Source organism: Eutrigla gurnardus, assembly GCF_963514095.1.
Source record: "Eutrigla gurnardus genome assembly, chromosome: 8".
NCBI classification, from domain to species: domain Eukaryota; kingdom Metazoa; phylum Chordata; class Actinopteri; order Perciformes; family Triglidae; genus Eutrigla; species Eutrigla gurnardus.
Genome location: NC_139922.1, coordinates 15,769,815 through 15,791,888, shown reverse-complemented (window position 1 = coordinate 15,791,888; position 22,074 = coordinate 15,769,815). Strand labels below are relative to the sequence as shown.

The window sequence follows — 22,074 nt, the reverse complement described above, 5'->3', positions numbered from 1 at the left end:
GGGTCATTGTTCTTTTTTAATTGGACTATATTCAGCACGTTGAGACATGACATACAATTTTCTAAGGAAGACACTTTACTTAGAATTGCAGCTTTGGAAAGTACTGTAACTGTAATGTTTGGAAAATATGGTCAAAGCTTTTGTCAGTTATTTTGATTCCTTAGTTGCTTTATAAAAGAATAAAACATAAATCATAGAAAAAGCTGCTAGGTTCCATTGAAACTGTTAATATTCCAGCATTCTGTAACTCTAAAATGATATGGAGCTGTTGAAATTTAGAAGAAGTTCCCCTAACAGGACTGAATTAAACTAAACTCATAAAATATTAAGTTTAATCAACAATTGTCACACTGACACACTTTTCAAAAAGCTTTACTTTCCAATTAGAATTTCCCAGTTTGAAGTCAGTTCTTCATTTGACACAATGATCTTTCAATTCCATACCATAAGGAGTACAAAGGCAACACGTCAGGCTGTTTCCAGTGACAGTGTTAAATTAATTACTACACTGGAGACTGAATTGTAATAAATGTGGTTGCAATGGATTCATTATCAGGAGAAATAACCACGACTTTGCTTAATATTAATTAAAGTCATGCAGTACGTTCCCATTCCTTTCTGGAGAGGTTAAAGACAAACTATAAATGCAGGTTTCTTATGAAATTAAATTCAATGAGGTAAATTGATTTTACATTTATTCAAATTGTAATTTCAGGTCAAAAGAAGAACTTGTGTTTGTCCGAATTATTTTTAAGTTGAATAAACTTATTTGAAGTTATTTAAACAAATATATTTAACATCTAGGTAAAGATAAATACTGGATTCTTGTGATGTTTTAAGTCAAATAGTCAGATATTGCTTAATGCTGTCTTGGATGGAAAATGTAGTCATATGCTCCTGAGCTATATGTGGTTTTTGCCTCGCGGTAACAGAATAGGAGTGTCAAACTCAAATATAAATCATGTCTAAAGGAACATGGCGATGACATGATTTCACCCTTCGTTCCACTCTTATCCTTCACAAATACATATTTCATCTTTGTGTCTGCCCCAAGGAAATGCTACTATGCAGTATGGCAATGTCAAGAATGTAAGGTTCTTAGTAGGACAGTAAAGAGATTTATGGCCTTGCTCCATCTCGGTGTGCAGGAGCATTGCATAAGCGATGATACATTAGTTTTGGACTTTACACACGCTGGCGTGATGATAGCGTGTGACCGCCACCATGTGGAGAAATCTCTTCACAACTACTTGACAACTACAAGTAAATGTTCTACTGATATCCTAATTGATTTTAAATCATACTCTTCTGCTTATTTAATATTAACCTCGTTCATTTTATGGATAATAAATTAAGACATATCCTGTAGTCTATTGATTTATGCTCCAAACATCATCCCCATGTGGCAATGCAACTAATGCTTGCACATCCTGTGAGCAACTGAAGGAGACCCACTGGAGCATGACTGGAATTGATTTTCCCTGTAGGCACATTTGCATTTGAACACGACACTTGTGCTTGAAAGCCGTAGAGGGCGTTCAGCACAGTGGTTCCTGTGAGTCACCGGTGCAATACAGCACCCACTTAGGCTTCATCCATTCAACACGCTGCTCACTGTGCAGCCAGCAATGTGGCATTTTTTCCCCCTTGTGCTGTGAGGTAAATATAACATGCTCCTGATTGTAAAATATGTATAGCTTTAGTTCAAGCTTGTCTAATGTGTAATGATAGCCCATAAAAGGGCTTAAAGAGGCAATCTGTAAGATGAGATACGTTGCTTGTAGTGACCTCTTTGGTGGTAGATGGAACTGCAGGCGAGCCTCTGGGACCTCATCTCCCTCACCAAACAGCGTCAATGTCTCTCATCTGCATGATGCCTTCAAATGCTCCACACTGAAAGGAGGTCGTTTTCCCTCGTTCACGGTCACTTCTTGATTACTTGTCCATTAGGTTTTTATTTATTTTTCTTGGACTGGAAGTTGAATGGTCTTCTTTCTCTGCCTGTTGATCCTCCATTGTGAGTCAGCAGTAATGAAATGTAGCTGGCTGCGCCGGTCAAACACTTTAGGCTAGAGGGAGGTTAGTCTTGCTTTGCCAGCCCCTTCTCCTCAGTAGAAGGGTTTGGCTACAGTATATCACATTTACGGGATGGGGGAAAATGCTCTGGCTCGTTTGTATTTCTTTCACTATTTGTTTCACTATTTCTTTTTTTTCCAATCACAATGGTCTTGGGTGGTGCTAAGCTTCGGAAGCAACTGTGGTGCCGCAGCACAATAGTGTCTGCAGGAAACTTGTTTGATGGAATGCCGAGCCCTGTAATTAAAATGTCGGATTCCTCGCAAAAGAAAACTCTGCACTCTGATTCGAACGGAGTTTAAGGACACAGAAAGCGGAAGGGGAAGAGTAAAGTCTGACTTCCTTCCTCCGATGTTGATCCCGAGACTTCACTTCCTGTTATCTAGACTAGAGGGAGCCTGACTCAGCAGTTTGAAGTGACCGATTTCCGATTAAACGCAGCATAGGAGTAGCTCCACCTAAGCAGACCAACCACTGCTGACTGACTTAAAAATCGCGGGGATGTCGCCACAGACACGGAGATCTTATTTCTGGGCAAAGCAGCAACTAGAAGCACTTTCATTAGTGGGTCATGTGACCAATCACCATTGTTTTAACTCACTCTTTGATAGATAGTAACTTAAAAGACAATTAAATAGATGAAAATGTTATGGACTGCCACTTTAAAGAGCACTTTTCTAGCACAAAGGAACAGAGAAGACTAAAATAAAATATCATAACTGATCTTATGTATAATAGGCAAATGTACATCCCTTTAATATCAATACATTCTTCTCGATAATGGACAAAGCAATACAAAAGTTTATTTTTCACTTTCCCATTGGGCCTAAATATCTAATAACTATCAACACCACTCATTCAGAGCATCGATTTGCAATTAATTAAATAAGTGACAAGTGTAGAAAAGGTAGATCAGGAGGTCGCTTCTTCAATTGAACGTGAATATATATTCAAGTTCTCTAATTTTGTAAGAAACATTTTCAATAATTCCAAGTAGGTTAAATGTGTTTAGCAGCCAGTGAAAGTAGGCTGAGGGTGAGTAAGAGGATGCTTTGCTTCCACGTCTTCACGGTGGGAGAAGATGACCCGAGAATCAATAGGTGAAGGCTGCGTGTCGCGAGCAGAGCGCTCCTCATCACGCACGACGTGCGGAGTTCCCTCGCTCGCTCGCTCGCTCCGCGGTGAAAACGCCCCTCCGTCCTCCTTCCCGCTGCCGACCGTGAGCATCCCCGCCGGCTCGAGCCTGTCTGCTGTCCCAGCCTGCAGGGCGACATCTCCCGCGGCAGAGAGGAAAGGCGCTCAGGGGCGGTGGCGGTGGCGGCGTCCGTCCTCTTCCAGTCTCCTGCGATCTGAGTCCGGACCGAGAAGCCCTTGCAACCGGACCTGACGGGGACAGGTAACGCGTTGCGTTTTTTTTTTGTTTCTTAGACACGGTGACAACAGACAGAACAGGTGCATGCTGCATTTCGCCCCGGTTGGTTAAGAAATGACATTGTGGGGCAAGGCGCGCCAGCGTGTCCGTGCCGGTCTCTGCGGGGACGGCGGCGCTTTGTGCTTCAAGGGGTCCGGACCGCCGGCGTTGCCACGGAGCCTTTAATCCGAGCAACACGCTCGGCCGGCTGGTTTGCTAAACTGCATTGAATCGGGGGTGCATCCTTTATTGCGTGCACATCAAGGCCCAGCAGGCAGAAGGAGTCAGCAGGTGCACCTTTTCTTATCATCGGACCGGATCACATCGCGCCCGATCAGACCCCGGTTTTTCTGTTCACATTCGACCCACATACGTTATTTCAGAGCTATTCTTAGACATGCGTGTGCAAGGGGTTGTGTTTTCTCTACGCGGAGCTGTAGGCTAACAGCTGATGCTCAAGATAATGAGCTAATTGAAGACGGAGTGTGTTGTCGCGGGTGTGGCAGAGGGGGCAGGCGTGGGCGCCGAGCTGCAGGAAGGGCTCCTGAATCTGGGGATTGCAGTGTGAGAAAGTGGAGTTAGAGGAGTTTATTTAAAAAAAGAAAGAAAAAAGAAACTCCACATTTAGTGATTCTAGTTTGTCCTTGGCAGGCTGCATAGCCTGCTGTATTCATTTAAAAAAAAAATACATTCATTAGGAGATAGGTCATTATGTGTTCATAAAACATCACCTTGAAAATCTCTGCAACGGGTTTGAGATATTCTCAGTTTTAAAAGCTGTGAATTGAAACTTCCCCACAATCAAGAAATCTGAATGTGTGAATGCTTTTGTTTAAATGCCAGATCCTCTGTCCAACATATTGGACAATGTATTCCTATAATAGCCGACCATTTGAATTCCACTACATCCAGTAAAAGTTCTGCAAAAGCCTAAAAACAGAGAGTGTACTAACAAGTAAAGGGCAATAAAATAAGAATTCAGCATTCAGCAAGTTTGATTTCAACACCTCCAGACCAAATACAATTATCAGTAATGCATCCTTCTGTTCACGCTCATCCTACTCACACAGACTGCCAGTCCTCGTGTATCTGGCTCCTTCGCAGCCATGCCACAGGCTACAGCGACTCCCAGACTCTGAATCTGTGGAGGCAGAGTCAGGCAGGGGGCAAATTAGATCTAAAATACATCCATCTGTCCATCCGTGCCTCTGTCCCTCCATGCCTCCTCCAGTCTCATTTCCCTTCCTCTCACCTGCTCCACTTCCAGCATCCCCCGGTGTGCATTACAATGGTGCGACTATAGGCAACGCTGCTCATTCACATCAAAGGGCAAAGCCTCTTTGTGTGGATGCATGGTGTATTAAACACCTACAGGAAACACCATTGGATGCCTGTTATTCAGGCTGTTGTCAAGGTGGTTCAAGGAGTCTCTTCGCAGCTAATACAATAATAGAATTACATGCTACGTTTCCCACAGAGCAATTTGCTCTTATCTATGACAGCTACGATGTTACAGACAGTCAAGCAAATTCTTGAGTTAGAGCAGGAAGGGTAAGGTTACATGGGCGATGTGCATGTGGTGTTTGACGGCAGCGACTTCATTGCTTTGCGGTCGATGCGTAACCTCCATGCAATCTGTCACAGATGCATGTGACGTGAGGGCAAAGGTTAGGTCACATGTTGTACAGCCACGGGATGCACTTTTGTGTGTGTGATTCCGTGCACATAAATTCAGCGTGCTCGCTTGTTTAAGGTAGCCACATGATCCAATTCCCCCTCGAGTCCTATTTCAAGTCATTCCATGATTGATTTGTAATAGCTCGTTGAAGCCGGGCCAGTGGTCTGCTCACAGCCAAATTGGAATTCTCCACAAGATAAACTTGCGCCGCTTTGGAACTGAGAGGAGCTTTCAAAGGCATAGTAACGATAACAGCATGCAACACACTGTCACTTTGTGCATTATCATCACAAACAATGTGTTGTGGGTATGCAACGCCTAACTCAGCAAGGGAACCTTACATCATATTAAACTCGTGACTGGTTCAAAACAGTTTGACATTGGTGTTTTCTTTTGGCCTCGTGAAATGCCAAACCACAAATCATGTGATGAGATGAGACGGCCTCATGTTTAAACCTGAGTGCATTTCTGAGGAAAGTGGAAAGGTGTGTGCGATAGCTGAGAGAAGTATGACACGTATGAAGTTTGCTTAAAACTGCAAACGCAATGGAAAGTTCAGTTGCGGTGACCTGTTTAGTTCGAATAATTTAATGAAAGGAATTAATAATCTGATGGGATCTGAGTGATCAGGTGAGTTTGAAGTATTGTTATTATCCCAGAGCCTTAGAAAAATTGTTAAAAACAACAACTAAATAACACTAACTAACTAGTTACTTATTACTTGGCAGCTTCTGTGTTTTAGGATGACGTGACTTCTCATATCTAGAAAATAAAAAAACTAAGTCTAGTCTGGAATTCGCTCACAGTCACATCTTCTCCATTGAAAAAGTAAACAACTCACCACAGTCATCCGTAACACCTTCAACTGAACAAATGGAAACCGTCACTTAAGGAAACAAAGTAAAGAAACCATCTTGGACCTATAAACCTAAAGTATGCGCACTCATTTTATCTGGCATTCCCGACATAACTCACCTCAAACTCTCACCAGACAACAACATAACCTCATCGAGTACACCGCATCGGCGCAGTCATCCAGAGGACGCAATAGTTGCAAAGTTTGAACATTCTCAACAGAAACAACTAATCAAAAGCAAAGGAAAAGATGGGAACTAAATTCTGTCTGAAGGACCTATTTAAAAGTACATTACCCGATCCTGAAGGCCAGCAGGGAAAAAACAACAAATGAACAAACCTGGTAGAGAAACTTTACATTTACCCGTTCTCTGCTTTTCTCCTCTCTTCGTTTTATAATATATACAGTCTCAACTACGACGATCCATCTTTCCTTGGCACACTATTCTCCACTTTACAGGATCTGCAATTGATTGATAAAGCATAGCTGGCAATTTAAGAAACTGGAACTCCACTGAATTATTAAAGACGAACATGGAAGATTTTGGTCTTGGCGACAGTTGGAGAATGAGTCACCCGTCATCTAGCGAATATTCGTACTTCTCCCAACTCCACCAATCATTCTCCTGATTGGACTTCTATTTAATCAGTGATACACTTCTACCAAATGACAAAGCCATAGCCATCTGATTCATTTACGCCTTAACACATCCAAATCAAAAAGTTTTTATCGAGAAAAGATTTGCAGAACAAGCATTCAACCAAGTTAACTTGACTTTCTTATTCAACACACTTCACACATTTGGCTTTTGGGAGTCATTTATCCGTTGGCTAAAGAGACAATACACCGCAACCAACCACAGTTACCGCGATTGCAATCACGCCACAGAGTTTCATACTTCACCGGTGCACCACTACACACACAAGGATGCACACTCTCTTTCATTGTTTGCTTTTTCATAGAGCCACTAGCTGCAGCTATACGTTATAAGAATGCCATCAAATTAATTCATACCACAAACCTTCAACATAAACTCAGCCTATATGCTGATGATATTTTAAGGTCCCCTTGCTGCCACTAGAAGAAACTTTTAATCTCATTAACACCTTCTCTACAATCTCTAACTACACAAAAAACTAGAACACTATTCTAAACTATTCTCCCACTTTCAGAGGATGCAGAACTCAACACTCCTACGTCACCCTAACTCCTCTCTCTCCTCTTGGCTGTAAGAATATTTCACTTTAACTACGCTCTATTATTAAAAACAGTAAAAGACAACCTCCGGTCCTGGACATCTCTCCCTCTCTTGCTCACAGGCCTGATTGCAACCATCAAAATGAAAATATACCCCACATCAGCTTCTTCTTTTCTATGGTGCAGATTCATGGTTCAAATCTATTCACTCTCTTATTACACATTTTTACTGGAATATTAAACTATCAACTCTACAAAAAAGTTAATATCAAGGTGGGCCAGACGCTCCAAACTTCCACTACGACTACCTGGTAAATCAAATACAATATCTTTTTTAATGGATCCGTCAAAGCAACCACAATATATCATGTATGGACTTTGAATTATACTGCAAAAATGTACAAAAAGTCACACACCTTCAACATCTTTCCCACAAAAATTATTTCATAGACTTAAGTCCTTAATCAAAACAAAAATCAACCTAACTTATAACCCACTTGAACTTTCCCCAATAATGAATGATATAACTCAATTTACAAATCTAGATAAGTTAACCTCAAAACTCTAAAGACCTTTATTAACCTCCAATGATTTTATAACTGGCATAACAGCTAGCTAGTACAGACCTTGCAACCTCTCCCTCAACTGACTTCTGGATTGAAATAAATCAAAATATTTTTGCTATGACTTTCAATACAAACCTATACAGCTAATCCAAAAACATTGGACTGGCAAACTCAGACTCCTGTTCACAATGCACAATAGGGGTGATGGATGGTTATTTCCATGCACTCTAGGCTTCACTCTTTCTTCAACTCTGGTACACAACAACTCTCCACCATCCTGGAGCTTTGCAAAAACCAAACATACCAAACAAATACAAAAACAGCTTTTCTCTAACTGCCTCCAAGAAAACAATTCTCTTAAGCTGGAAAATCAAAAAATTCAATAAATATTGACCACTGGACCAACCTCCTTTCCAAAGACATTTCTATGGGAAAAAAAATCACGGCTGACAGTAACAACAGCCTCACAGCGTTTAAGGAAAGATGGTCCCAATTCTTGTCCTTATAAGGGCTGGAACGCATCATGTTACAACACACACACACACACACACACACACACACACACACACACACAGACACACACTCACACACACAGACCAATAGAACATCAAACTTTTTATACACGCATACACACCTACACAAACACACATGCCTATGTATTTTATATAATTTATAGGGCCACTTTTTTACATACTCCCTTTAATTATTCTTTCTCAGCATGAAGAGAGTTGCTCCTCTTTTCTCTTTCATACATAGTTATCGTATTTACAGAATAGTTATTACTTTTCTTACCTTTAGTTGCTGTATTGGACTGGTTCTTATATGCTATTTGGTTTTATATGTAATGGGGCTGTTTTGTGGTTAAGTTGCCATAATCGTGATGATAACACTGTTGTTGTCATACAGTGGGATTAGGGGGATCCTCCGCTAGCCCACCCTGTCTGTCTCCAGATGGAGCTGCCGAGGTGCTGGGTGGGGTCGTTATTTTTATTATTATTACTTGATTGTTAATTGTTTACATCACATATTGCTGTCACATCAATGTGGTGTAACAGTAGTAGTACTAGTAGTAGAAGTTACGTGTAATCTGACGGGAGTACACAAATAATGTGCTCACTGTGATCTACAGGCAGTGTTCTTTCTTTGCCAGGATGTCTTTTGAGACTACATCATTCACAAAAATAATCAGAGCATGTCCCAAACCGTTTAATTAGCTGATTCATTAAGATTCAAAGGGATATTACTTTTGCCTTGGAACAAAAATGGTTTGCTCCAACTAAATCTGTCTGTTTTGTAAGGCATTTGAAGAGATCATTCTCATTGACGATAAATATGGATCAAGGTCTCTTCATTCTGTGTTTGTCCTTGTTGTTTTCCGAGGTCTGCTACCCTAATATATTTCTGGTACAGAGTACCAAGCATAGAAAAAGAACAGCAGTAGAAGGGGTATTCAAATTTAAATCAATGTAGCAGTATGGTCAGAGTGGCGGCCATTTTTATGTGCACCATTGCCAATGCAGCTGTTGTAGTAAACGTCTGAATAAACCGACACTTAAAACACGTCGCAGACTCACCGAGGTGAAGTTCTGCAGAAACGACTAAAAAGCAGTGGAGTAGTACATGCATGATGCATGGAGAGGGTCTTTTGTGCACGATCTCTGTTGACTTGCAGCTAGAGAGGAATTAAATCATCAAATGCAAAATGACGGCATCTCCACTGACATACGCAGAAGCCGCCCACTGCATTAGCCAATCGCTGAACATTTCTCAATGAGCCTTGCCATTTTATCATGCATCTCCCTCCACTACTCGACTTTATAATCAGTGCTTCCCCTCTAATGGAATATACAGCCAGTCCATCAATCCTTGCCGGGCAGAGGCTGGCTCTAGTAAACCATGTACAGGACTGTGGGGGGTTGGGGATGTGGGAGTGGCAGAGATGTCCTTGTTTAGGGGGAAATCACATACATGCATTCTCCAAACCTTTGGCACTCAACAGTCTGTTAAGTCTGCTGCAAATCAAGTCGCACCACAACAGAGTTAATGGAAACGACTCGCAAAGCAATGAGGCAGCACGTTCAGCCTCGCCAAGAGAAAGCAAGCCCAGAGAAAGTTGTGCTTTCTGCGTCGTCATAGTGCAAGCTCATGGGAAGGGTCTGCACTAAAGCATGCTTCGTCACAGGGGTTAGAATAGTTTTCAACATCTGAAGTATATGCGTTTTTGATCTAATATGAAAAGACAGATTGTGTGATTGCAAACAATGCTTCATTATCGCTTATTCAAAGAAGGTGTCTAACATGCATATCAAAGTTATTAGAGCGAGGGGGTGGAGGAGGTGGTGATGGTGGTGGGGGAGCATTGAGGAGTTAATCCTCACTGATTAAAACAAATCAGGCAAGTCTCTCAAAATTAGCTGTCAGAATGCATCCTTTGAGTTATGAGATGAGTATCTTCAATATGAATCAGTTCATGGAAGTGGAAGAGCCAACCTCCTCCATTCTACACTACAAAGTAATCTTACATTTACTGAAGGCAGCGTGTCTGGATATATAACAAGGCGTGGCAACGTTGCATTAGAAGTCAAAAGCAGACCATGATGGGAATTTTGGATTATTTTTAGGAACCTCACTGTGACAGTCACTTGTGTGGGTGACACTGATGGTGAGACATGTTGACATACTGTTGATGCACTTGGTGACACACTCCAGACTGACAAACAAGCTGCAGCAGTTCACATATACAATAACACAGAGCAGAGCAGACTGTAGACGTGCCATTCCTTTTAATACAACAGTCAATAGTTTTCTCAACAGGTTCCTCATTAATTATGAAGAGCACAATACCATGCATTCATTTAACTAGAATGAATTCGATGTGATAATGAATTACTTAAAAGTAAACCTGTCAAGCAGATAGAATCCCAGATTATATTCCACTCTATCACAAAAGTCCCGCTCAATTAAATTGAGGGCAAGCATCTTTCTCCGGTTCCTCCCGTTAAAGCATTTGCTGCATCTCATAATGTTTTTCTTGCAGAGACAAATATGAAAAAAATAAAATAAACTTAGCTTTTATCTTCATCATGATGAAAGGGAAATGACAAGCACCACGCAGAGCCCACAGTGGAATGCAGTTTTTTTCTTCCTATTTGACCAAAGAGGAGAGTGTCAACTCTAATGATGGTTAAAACGGAGATGTCGGGCGGGCCTGTTTAAAATGCAGTTACCATGGGAACCCTTGTCTAACAGCGTCTGTCAAGCATATCAAATAAGATAAAGAAAAAGACGACAAAAAGAAAGGGAGCAGCCTGTAGGAATTATTTTTGCTAGTTGACACACACACACACACACACACACACACACACACACACACACACACACACACACACACACACACACACACACACACACACACACACACACACACACTATATACTACATATATCTGCATATATATATAAAATATATCATAAATACGCCCTCAAGAGTTCACACTTGACTTGTCTACACTTTATTGCGTCCTCAGCAATACATCAGGTGAACACATTGATAAAAATCGTGGGAAAAACTCCATAAATACATACTTACAGATACAAAGATATATTATGTACAGACAGAGACTCAGTCAACTCTAGCTGGATACTCTGGAGGCACGTATTGTGTTTGAGGAGCGCGAGGAATCCAAAAGCTGTGTTTTCCTGCTCTGTTGTGACATATTTTTTTGCAATGCTAGATTTGACAGATTTCCCTTGCCCACCTGCTGATGAAGGATGGGCCTGTGGGCAGCGGACGCCTGCCTGAAGACGCATCAATTTTGAGGGCCTCTAAATTGACAGACTCTTTGAGAGACAGCAGGAAGACAAATGGGCAGAGGTGCAGGCCCCCGGTGAATGGTGCATCATGGGTATCGTTCTGCCCTAGATGATCAGCAATCACGTCCGTTAGTATCTGGCAATTAATCTGAGCTGCTCCGCTGCAGACGAGGAGAGTCTGGGGGCGTCACGCAGTCTGCATTTTGCTTCCTTTTGTTCAGCAGGAGATGACGTTCTGCAGCTCGAGTCGTTTTTCCTCTTAAGTTGTGTCTTTTCAGAGTCTTGCAGCTGATTCAGGCTTACATCAGGAGAAGCAGCAGTGCTCAGTTATGATTATTGTATATCTGAACTGACTGATTGTAGAGCACAGAGGAGATTATGTTCAGAAATAGAGTGACATGGCAAGACTGATGGAGTCCCGAATGAGCGAACTCAGGGATATGGAAGTATATGTGCATCAAATCAATTATCCTTTTCTTATTGAAGCCTGCAGTGTGTGGCACACTTGAATAGGCAACACTTCTTATGGAAACAAGGCATATTTATTAGATTTGAAGACATAATCACCTCATTGTGACTGAGATTAGGAGGATCATCTTTGCTTTTCACTCACAAAGACAGTAAACATCTGAAACAAAGTGTGATTTGATGAACAATGAAAAACTACAAGTTAACAGAAGTCTTCTATTTTAACACAGTATCGGACCATCTGTACACTCTTCTGTATTATGACAGTCAGGAGGAGGAGTAGATAACTGAGGGCCTCCTCCAAACTCAGGGTGGGTGCTGGGGGTTCCACATGCTGAGACTTAAAGGCTAATTCTACTACATTTGTGTCAGTTAACAGGAATTTTTGTATTTCTGTACCAGGATTTAATTTCTGACAAACCCTTAGACTTTCATGTAGGGAAATTTTATTCACAGGAAATGTACTGCGTTTAAGTGAATGGATGAATTAGACGTTTTTCATTTATAGTCAAATATTCACAAGGGCGAGGTTGAGGTGACAGAACTGTATTTAAAATAAATCTTGGCTTCGCCCCTCAACCAGACAACGGTGACACACTGACGAAGCGTTTTGAGTAGAATGACACAGCACACTATAATGTGTAGGACTGTAATTAGAGCCAGTCAAACCACTCACACTAATTATTTGGTTCATGAACCGAAACAGCATATATTACAGACAGAACACGCTGTACCGAGTGTTTTAGAAATAATTAATTTACAGGGAATTAACATTGTATAATTTCAAATTATTATGATGTTGTTACTGTTTTGGCGACAGTTAAGAGCGTATTAAATCATCTGTCAAATTGTTACATCTTATAAAAAATATCTGAAAACTTGGTTTTACATCTTCAAGTGGCTATAAACAATATTTAATATGACTCAAATGACTATGTGTAGTGTAAAAGGGAGGATTACAAATACCATAACTGTCATCACATTGGTATTCTGAGGCTGTTTGAAACAGTCCAGCATGCTAACGTAAGACGAATGATAAATTTGTGTACGTAGTGCGTCCACATACATCTATTTGTGTGGATGAGAAATGCCCGGATGTCTGCTTTGCCAAGAAGTATACTTTCTGAGTATACAGCGGACCTTGCTAGATTTACTCAACTGCCCCAAAATGCATTCGCGGCTCTTCTGACTTCTGACTCTTTCGATAATGGCGGACGTAGGCGGCGATCAGAGGCAGAACGCCATCAATGAACGGGCGATTACTGATCGATAAAAGCTGCTTAATAGTCACGATAGATGGCGAGTGAAAGCAGCTTCTTAGGTATGTATGATACATACATAAATACAACATGTATGCATAATAAACTGTAGAAATCATTTAACAATGATAATTTGACTTAAATAATATTAAGAAATATTTAATTAAGTTTAATAATAATCATGCTTTATATTTTGATAAGCAATTTCCATTCAACGGGAGCTCGGACCACAAACGTTATCGATTCAGTTATGTAAGAGAAGATGAGGACCAGATGTCAATGAAGTTTAAAAGAAAAGAAAATGTAGTATGAGATGTGTATACTAACAGTGTGAACAGTGTGAGGGTAACTGTATACTCACACGTTGATTTAGTAGTAGTATGAATAGGCAGAATGTAAGTATGGCATTTCCAACACAGCCCATGCTGCTCAACTCTGATTGGTGCATGCACATGTCTGACATCAGTTCTTTCCAACAGCCCCGCCCACTTCAAACTAGTGAGATGAGCACACAAAGCCGATAAAACATGAGACGTGAAAAGACCAAAAATGATTTTAACTTGTATTAATTGGTTTTCAGGACCTTAAGCATGATGAGTAGTGTTCATTCAACAGCCCGAGTAAACAGTAAGGATTCGCTACGAGACTTCCTCTGTTTTTCTGCCAATATCCCATCGACTTCTGTGTCTTTATGTCTTATGCACTTACCGTCATCAGTATACGGGACTGATGCGACCTTTAGTTAGTTGAAAGTGCAATCGTTTTTCATCTGGACGGAAACACATTTAAAGTTCACCAGACGCACACGCCACATTGTAGACAAGAGTGGAGGAAGCTGTCTTGGATTATTTTGGTCATCTATGACTCAAGCAACAGTACAGTATCTCAGTTCTTGTCTGAGTTGCACTTTCCAACATCCAGTCCGACACTATTTTGATTTGGGCCATACAAGTATAAATAAAAATGTATTTCTGTCTATTTAAGATAAGACATGCCAACTCATGTAATGCAGCTATTTTTGGAGGCTTTCCGTCCTGCTCATTGTTTTCAGAGCATCACCCTCTCCGATGCCGCCATACCGCACAAAGACTTCCCTTGACGTTTGCTCTTTGAAAAACCAAAGGGGCGCCAGATGATTTTGTGGAGAAATACCTTCAAAAGAAGTCTGAAGACAGTGACTGGATGTCGAGTGCAAGTAGCTGCCCCTCATACTTCTCAGTCTCTCGCCCTCCATCATCTCCCTCACACAGATGATGAGGTGAGACCAGGACTGATGCGGAGCTGCAGTGATTGAATCACAAATTGACCCAAATGAGAGAATTGATTGTTGTGGAAAGAGCGCCCTAAAAACGCTGACACTGATCTAGGATTCATGTTTGCTTGGGATTCACTCATACATCGTTCTGGCAGCTACTTTGTAGGAGCTTGACATTTGCACTTAGTGGGTAATTACAGTGGGCAGATCTGATTGGCTCAGGTGTTCAGTAAGACAGATTTCACAGAGGAACGAGATTAGATGGATGTCATGGTAAAAGAATGAATTCGGAATTTAAATCACTATCATCTTTATTGTGTTCCCAGTAGCTATATAGCAGAGTGTATGTAATTAGCTTTTGCATGGAATGTAGGGCTGAAGGGAGTTACGGTATCCACACTTTACAATGATATTTGACATGTGGTAGTGTCTACACAAGCTACAATTTACCAAGCAGTACCGCCTCCCACTGATGGAGAACCTGATAAAGCGTTGGAGGCGGGTCTCCGTTCATACATTTGAAAGGTGCTCAGCGGTGCATGAAGCTAAAAAAGTATTTGGTCAATGTTCCTCATCCATGGGCCCATTGTTTTTTGGTGAGAAACTCCAATAAATACAGTGTATGTTGCAGGTAGGTACAGCATGCATGGAGCGCCAAAACCAAGTTGGCCAACAAAGCATTGTTGTTGTACCTCATCAATCTCTAGTTGTGACAGCAGCTTCTTAGTTTGCTTAGATTCACCTGAGGTGGACCTTGTTGACCTTGTTGACCTATAGCACTCTGATCAAAGCACTGTTGCTCTTAAGGTACTACTTTACTCAGATGAGGACCTAACACTTGTTCTATTTTTAGCTCTTGCTTTATCGGCAATGATACGTTGTGGTTTCTTTGTTTCCTTCTTTTGACAAATGTACTTATAAGTCGTTTTGGACAAAAGCGTCTGCTAAATGACCTAAATGTAAATGTTGTTGACCTTGTTGACCTATATGATTCATGTATTCCTTTCAGTCATGCCTGAGGTTGACAGATACTAGAAAGTTAAGGGATCTCCAAGCTGAGCAGCACTCTATCCCACGCTTTTCAAGACATTTCACTCAAAACCACAAGTGATAATCACATGGTCACACAAGAGTTGAAGTCAGGGGATCATCAAAGTTCGGATTCATCCACTGGGGACAATGAATGTCAAAGACCAAAGTGGTGGACTATCCCACTACACAGCCATGCTGCTTTTATCAGTTTTTTTCACTGGAAATTTTCATTTAGAAAACAACATTTTTTAGAACAATAACATTATATGAGCTCACTAGTAGAAAATGTCACAGAATGTCAATATATGATCATAATGAATAATTCCCCAGCTTTAAATCTTCTTATTTATTTATTTATTTATTTATTGTTTGTACTGAGCTTGTGAATCTACACCGTGACTTTGAGATTTTTGGACTAGTGGGCAGATACTGATGAGATACCTGAGCAGATTCACACATCAGTAAGCTCCATGTGGTGTTAAAGTTGAGTTAACAGCTACTCTGCCTCTCCAGTACCTTATTTACATGCATTCATGTAAATTATCCGCCTCCCTTGTCTGACTTTGACATCGTCTCTGCATAAATGAGTTGCGTGAGGCAATTTTACAGTCTTTATTTTTACTGCATATACTATACTGTTAAAGTGAGTAAATATCTTTTGAAATCAATTATGTTGATATTCATTAATTAGATTAATGAAACAAACGGCAGGTCCCTCAAAGTTGTGGAGGAGTGTGTCATCTGCAGTCTTCCTGGTGCCAGACTCTTCTCCTCTTTGATGTGGCTTCATTATGCAGAGGGAGGCTGCCGTATCATGAAAGCTGACAATTGCTGTATTTCAGTCTCTCAAATTGTGATGTTCAAACAGCTGGTTTAGGAAAAAACATTGTAATTAGGGACAAAATACTACCATATCTTCTCCTGGTTTACAAACACTTGGCCGTTATTAGACCAAATTAAGCTTCTGTTTGGCTCCGCCCTAATGACAGATTTCCCTGAAAGCCATGTCCCCTCCTCACTAATCCCTTCCTCTCATTAACCTCTTTCATTAAGGCAACAACATCTTCACAGTGTGTGTGACAGGTGCATATTCAGAGCAGTTGATATTTCCTGTTGTTCAAATTTGAAAGTGTAGTATTAGATGACAGTTTCTCTCTATGGTGTTTTAAGCCATTTTACACTTTCTAGGTAGTCATTCATGAAGTAGGCTTTAAACAACATAAGATATGCCTTAGGCTGGCCCACTCCTAGATTTAAGAAGATATCGTTTTTATTATAATCATTATAATTAGAGTTTGCACATTGTCCCGAGGCAATCTAACACTCTTATATTCTAAGATAAACACTGTAATGGAAGAAAGGAGCACTATCGTGATTTGACAATTTCCACCTTTGAAAAGAAGCACATAAAACTTCAAACCCTTACCAGCTAATCACAATCCAGTCTCTCTCCGAATCGACTTAAGCGTCGTGATTTGAACATCCTGTTGATCGGCAAACAACTTCTCATCATATCGCCGAAAATTTCCAGCTGACATATGAGGAATGTTAAACCTGTGTGACCCCCGTGTTCACCTCTCGAACCGGATTTGATCTTAGATAGTTCCTTTTTATCTTAGATGGAACAAAGGGCAGGAGTACAGAGGTGGTTCCCTTCAAATGACGAGGCTCTTCTGTCTCCAGCTCAGCCAGATAGGATATCAGCAATGTTGAGCATCTCCCTCTCCGGCCCCTCCCTCTCTCCTAACCTCTGCCTTTCAGTCTGTGCTCCTCCTTCTGTCCTCCCGCACCCCCTCATCTCTTATTCTTTACCTCGACGTGTCTGCTGTCTTGTGCCGTGCCGCAGGGCTCTCTCCGGCTGATGTAATTTATGCTATCTCCTTGCTGGTGTGAGAGGAGAGCGTCCTGAAGCCAACACTCGTCATGCAGAGTGCTCCTGTGGGAGGCTATGAGCCAGCAGTCACTGAGCTGCCTCTTTCTCCCGTTTTCACCATCTCCCACATGCACGGGTGCAATGACCATGCGTGTTAAGGAGACACTCAATCTGCATGGCAGTACAGGATAATTACATATACCACGTAGCAGTTGTCAGCTGCAAAGACAAATTGCATGTGATGTCACGCCGCAGGTATCTGTTCCGTGGCCATTCATTACGCCGCAATGGCAGTATAAAGGAATATTTTACACCCACAGAAATTATAATTTGTACATCGCATTTAACAACAGTATATAATGAATAGTATTATGTCGAAACATCAGTTTTTAAACTATCTCACACCTCGTGTAGTATAATCCAAGTCTCGTTTATCACCACTTCCTGAACACTTGCATTTTCGCAATAAGCAGTAAAAACCCTACATATGAATAGTATCACTCTTGCACAGATGCTCTTTTCATCCATGTGAGCCTGGATGAGACTGAAGTGTTTTAAATAGTGACTTTTAGCGAAGATGCTTGTTTGGGAAGTAGTGAGTGTTTGGGAAGTAGTGAGTGTTTGGGAAGTAGTGAGTGTTTGGGAAGTGGTGAGTGTTTGGGAAGTAGTGAGTATTTGGGAAGTGGTGAGTGTTTGGGAAGTAGTGAGTGTTTGGGAAGTGGTGAGTGTTTGGGAAGTAGCGAATCTTTGGGAAGTGGTGAGTGTTTGGGAAGTAGCGAGTGTTTGGGAAGTGGTGAGTGTTTGGGAAGTAACGAGTGTTTGGGAAGTGGTGAGTGTTTGGGAAGTAGCGAATCTTTGGGAAGTGGTGAGTGTTTGGGAAGTAGCGAGTGTTTGGGAAGTGGTGAGTGTTTGGGAAGTAGCGAATCTTTGGGAAGTGGTGAGTGTTTGGGAAGTAGCGAGTGTTTGGGAAGTGGTGAGTGTTTGGGAAGTAACGAGTGTTTGGGAAGTGGTGAGTGTTTGGGAAGTAGTGAGTGTTTGGGAAGTGGTGAGTGTTTGGGAAGTGGTGAGTGTTTGGGAAGTAGCAAGTGTTTGGGAAGTAGTGAGTGTTTGAGAAGTGGCAAGTGTTTGGGAAGTGGTGAGTGTTTGGGAAGTGGCGAGTGTTTGGGAAGTAGCGAGTGTTTGGGAAGTGGCGAGTGTTTGGGAAGTGGCGAGTGTTTGGGAAGTAGTGAGTGTTTGGGAAGTGGTGAGTGTTTGGGAAGTTGTGAGTGTTTGGGAAGTGGTGAGTGTTTGGGAAGTAGTGAGTGTTTGGGAAGTGGCGAGTGTTTGGGAAGTGGCGAATGTATGGGAAGTGGTGAGTGTTTGGGAAGTAGTGAGTGTTTGGGAAGTAGTGAGTGTTTGGGAAGTAGCAAATCTTTGGGAAGTGGTGAGTGTTTGGGAAGTAGTGAGTGTTTGGGAAGTGGTGGGTGTTTGGGAAGTAGCGAGTGTTTGGGAAGTGGTGAGTGTTTGGGAAGTAGTGAGTGTTTGGGAAGTGGTGAGTGTTTGGGAAGTGGTGAGTGTTTGGGAAGTAGCGAGTGTTTGGGAAGTAGTGAGTGTTTGGGAAGTGGCGAGTGTTTGGGAAGTGGTGAGTGTTTGGGAAGTGGTGAGTGTTTGGGAAGTAGTGAGTGTTTGGGAAGTGGTGAGTGTTTGGGAAGTGGTGAGTGTTTGGGAAGTAGTGAGTGTTTGGGAAGTGGCGAGTGTTTGGGAAGTGGCGAGTGTTTGGGAAGTAGCGAGTGTTTGGGAAGTAGTGAGTGTTTGGGAAGTGGTGAGTGTTTGGGAAGTAGCGAGTGTTTGGGAAGTAGTGAGTGTTTGGGAAGTAGTGAGTGTTTGTGGTGACTCATGCGGGGAAATCCAAGTCTCATTTAACACCTGATAGATGAGAATTATTTACTTACTTAATTATACCAGCGAGTTGTGTGTGAGATGTGTTGATGTCGTTCTGTTGCTGTAGAATGCTGCATTTTCAAGAATTCAAGGTAACACAGGGTCAGTTATTCATATACAAATGGTCATTTTGGTTTTGTATGCTGTGTGCAGATGGGAAAGTGTTTTGCCCACATCTCACAAATCCATAGCAAGATTGCATTTACAGCAGGAGTAAACACTCAACACTGTTTTTTTTTTGACAGGAAAATTGTTGACGTTAACTTAATATGTTCATCTGTGGTTGCAGGACCCTCAATCCATTTCCATGACAACGGAGGCAGCTCTGGCTGGGGAATTGAAGAGTGCAATGGAGGATGATGCCATGAGAACCAATCAGGTGGGAGTGCTGTTTAACTCACAGCAGCTGTAGATCATTTCACTCAGGCCTATGAATCATTCAGGGGCCTTCCAGCATGTTTGATATGCAAGGCAGATAGCCCCCCCCCCCACCTGCCTGTGCCAGCAACTTAACTTATTAACATCTTACAGAATCAGCTACATCATGCATTTGATGATTGCCACACATGATCAAAGATTTTTGGACAAGTCACTTTGGGAGACAAATAAATAATGCCTCTTGACAGTCATAAATCAAATATTTTAATGAAAGATGGGATATTGTGAATTGACGCTCTCATGCTTAGAGGAAGGATTTTCTCTTACCCAGGTTGGAGAGGACCAGGGGGACATGGATGATAGCTCAGAGAAGACCCCCAGCAAAGCTTCCAGATCCCCCCAGAAAACCAACAAGCGTCCCAAGACCGTGCCTGTCAAAGTCACTCTACTTGACGGCTCAGACTACGAGGCTGGAGTTGAGGTACGCTGCTCATTTTTTTTCGTCATCACAGATGGAGAAAATGACTGATCAAGCCGTGTGAAAGTGACTAAGATTATGTGTCACTTCATGTGTCTTTTATACATAATTTTCACATAATTTGTATCAGTAGTAATAACATCTTGCTCCCTGACGGATGAAATGTGCATTCATTCTGGAAATTTGGTTCAAATTTGCTCCACATATGGATGGAAACTTCACTCCTTTAACATTTATCTCCAGATTCAACGTACTAGATAATCTATCACAACTGTTCCTGTGTAACCCTGATCCTAGACTATATGGAACAGCCTACTTCACGTCCTGCGTGGCTAACTCCTCATAATCACAGATCTGTTCATGAAAATTGTTCCGGGAATAATTTTGAAAATACAGGATGGTAGGAAATTATCATTAGCAACCTATGAAAAAAACACCCGGATTGAATTCTGCAAACATGCAGAAACATAATTAGAAATAATGATTTTGAAAATGTTGTTTTGCAGTGCTATTAAAAACACAGCGTGGCTATTTCGACAGCAAAAATTGTACACCAGCTTCAAATGTTCATATCTGGCTGTGCAGGTTGACCAGGAACGCAGCGTTTTAGGAAAATGGTTTACATCTCCCTCCTTTGAACAGAGCCCTTGACTCGGCACACCACGGTGCACCTTATTCTCTCCGACGCCACTGAGTCAGGCAATTCAGTTTGCTGTTCTCACAGAGGGGGCGAGTGACGGGTGGAGCGAGGTAAGGCGAGCTCCGCTGTGTGGGGGATGGAAAAGCTCGGATGAGCAATCCTCGGCATCCACCAAACGTGACTCCGGAGCCCTTTGTGTTTGTAAACAGGCGACTGATTTGAATTTCACAGCAGACCCAGCGTGGTCGAACATTTACCGGAAATTAATCTGGAGTGACTGTTGAGGTAGAGCGAGGGATGTGGAAGGGGGCGTTCCACCAGAGGGAGATCCTGGCCAGGACTTACAGAGGTGAACCACATTAAAGCCAGCGCTGGAACCTCATTGGCTGCTGCTGATGGAGTGTGATGTGTGAAGAGAATGATGACCTCCCATTTTATACTTCCGAGAGGAGGGAAATATGTCGGGGGTAGTGACCGAGGCGTCGCGCACACACTCTCCTTCAACTCGGCTCCGCCCCTGGCGTGATTACGCTCTCGTGCACGCGCACACATTGCTTCATGTCACCTGGCCGGTGACACTAGGGGTATTGGACTTTGACAGGAAATCCATACGGTTGACGGATGAGTGCTCTTGTGTTTGACCGGGAGAACGAAAATAGAATGGGGGTGGAAGAAAGATGAAGGGAGTCGGGGGAGGAGATGGAGACAAGGATGGGGAGCTTGTGTACTGTAGTATGCATGCGAGTGTGTATATCACTGTTTGTGTGCAATGAAAAAAAAGAGGGGGACACAATAATGAATGCAGTGATATCATTGCTTTAATGGCGGTCATGATGTCCACTGAGCGTGCCCTGATGATAAAAACAAAGAGAGGCTGCAGGAGCCTCCTGTTGATGTTTGGCTCACATTAAATATTGAGCTTGATGGTGATACTATTAATGAACAAACTCTTTAATGAAACATCTGTGTTTTAAAAGCATTCTGAGGACCCATATTTTATGAAGATACAACTTTGCCTGAATGGAATTTCTTTTTCTGCAGCGCCGTACAATTCTATCGTTCATTTCCAACCTTCATTCATTTCTGCTGGTTAACCACATGACCGTATGAGTTTCCATTTTATTGCAGAGGCAGAGCGGTTTGTGGTCTGCAAAGCATTCCGTGTCTGATATTTC

General features: G+C 41.9%; 1 protein-coding gene across 3 annotated transcripts in view; it reads left to right on the top strand.

The window, feature by feature from the left end:
- The first annotated feature begins 3,145 nt into the window (after positions 1 to 3,145).
- Positions 3,146 to 22,074, top strand: part of LOC311016852 (band 4.1-like protein 1) — a 38,768-nt gene continuing 19,839 nt past the window's right edge. The window contains exons 1-3 of one of the 3 annotated variants that reach the window (XM_084014841.1): positions 3,146 to 3,472; positions 19,693 to 19,782; positions 20,113 to 20,262. In XM_084014841.1, coding sequence (XP_083870967.1) covers positions 19,711 to 19,782; positions 20,113 to 20,262 — 222 coding nt within the window. In that variant the 5' untranslated portion in view covers positions 3,146 to 3,472; positions 19,693 to 19,710. The remainder of the gene's footprint in view (positions 3,473 to 19,692; positions 19,783 to 20,112; positions 20,263 to 22,074) is intronic. The other 2 variants (XM_084014842.1, XM_084014843.1) reach the window with 2 other exon arrangements.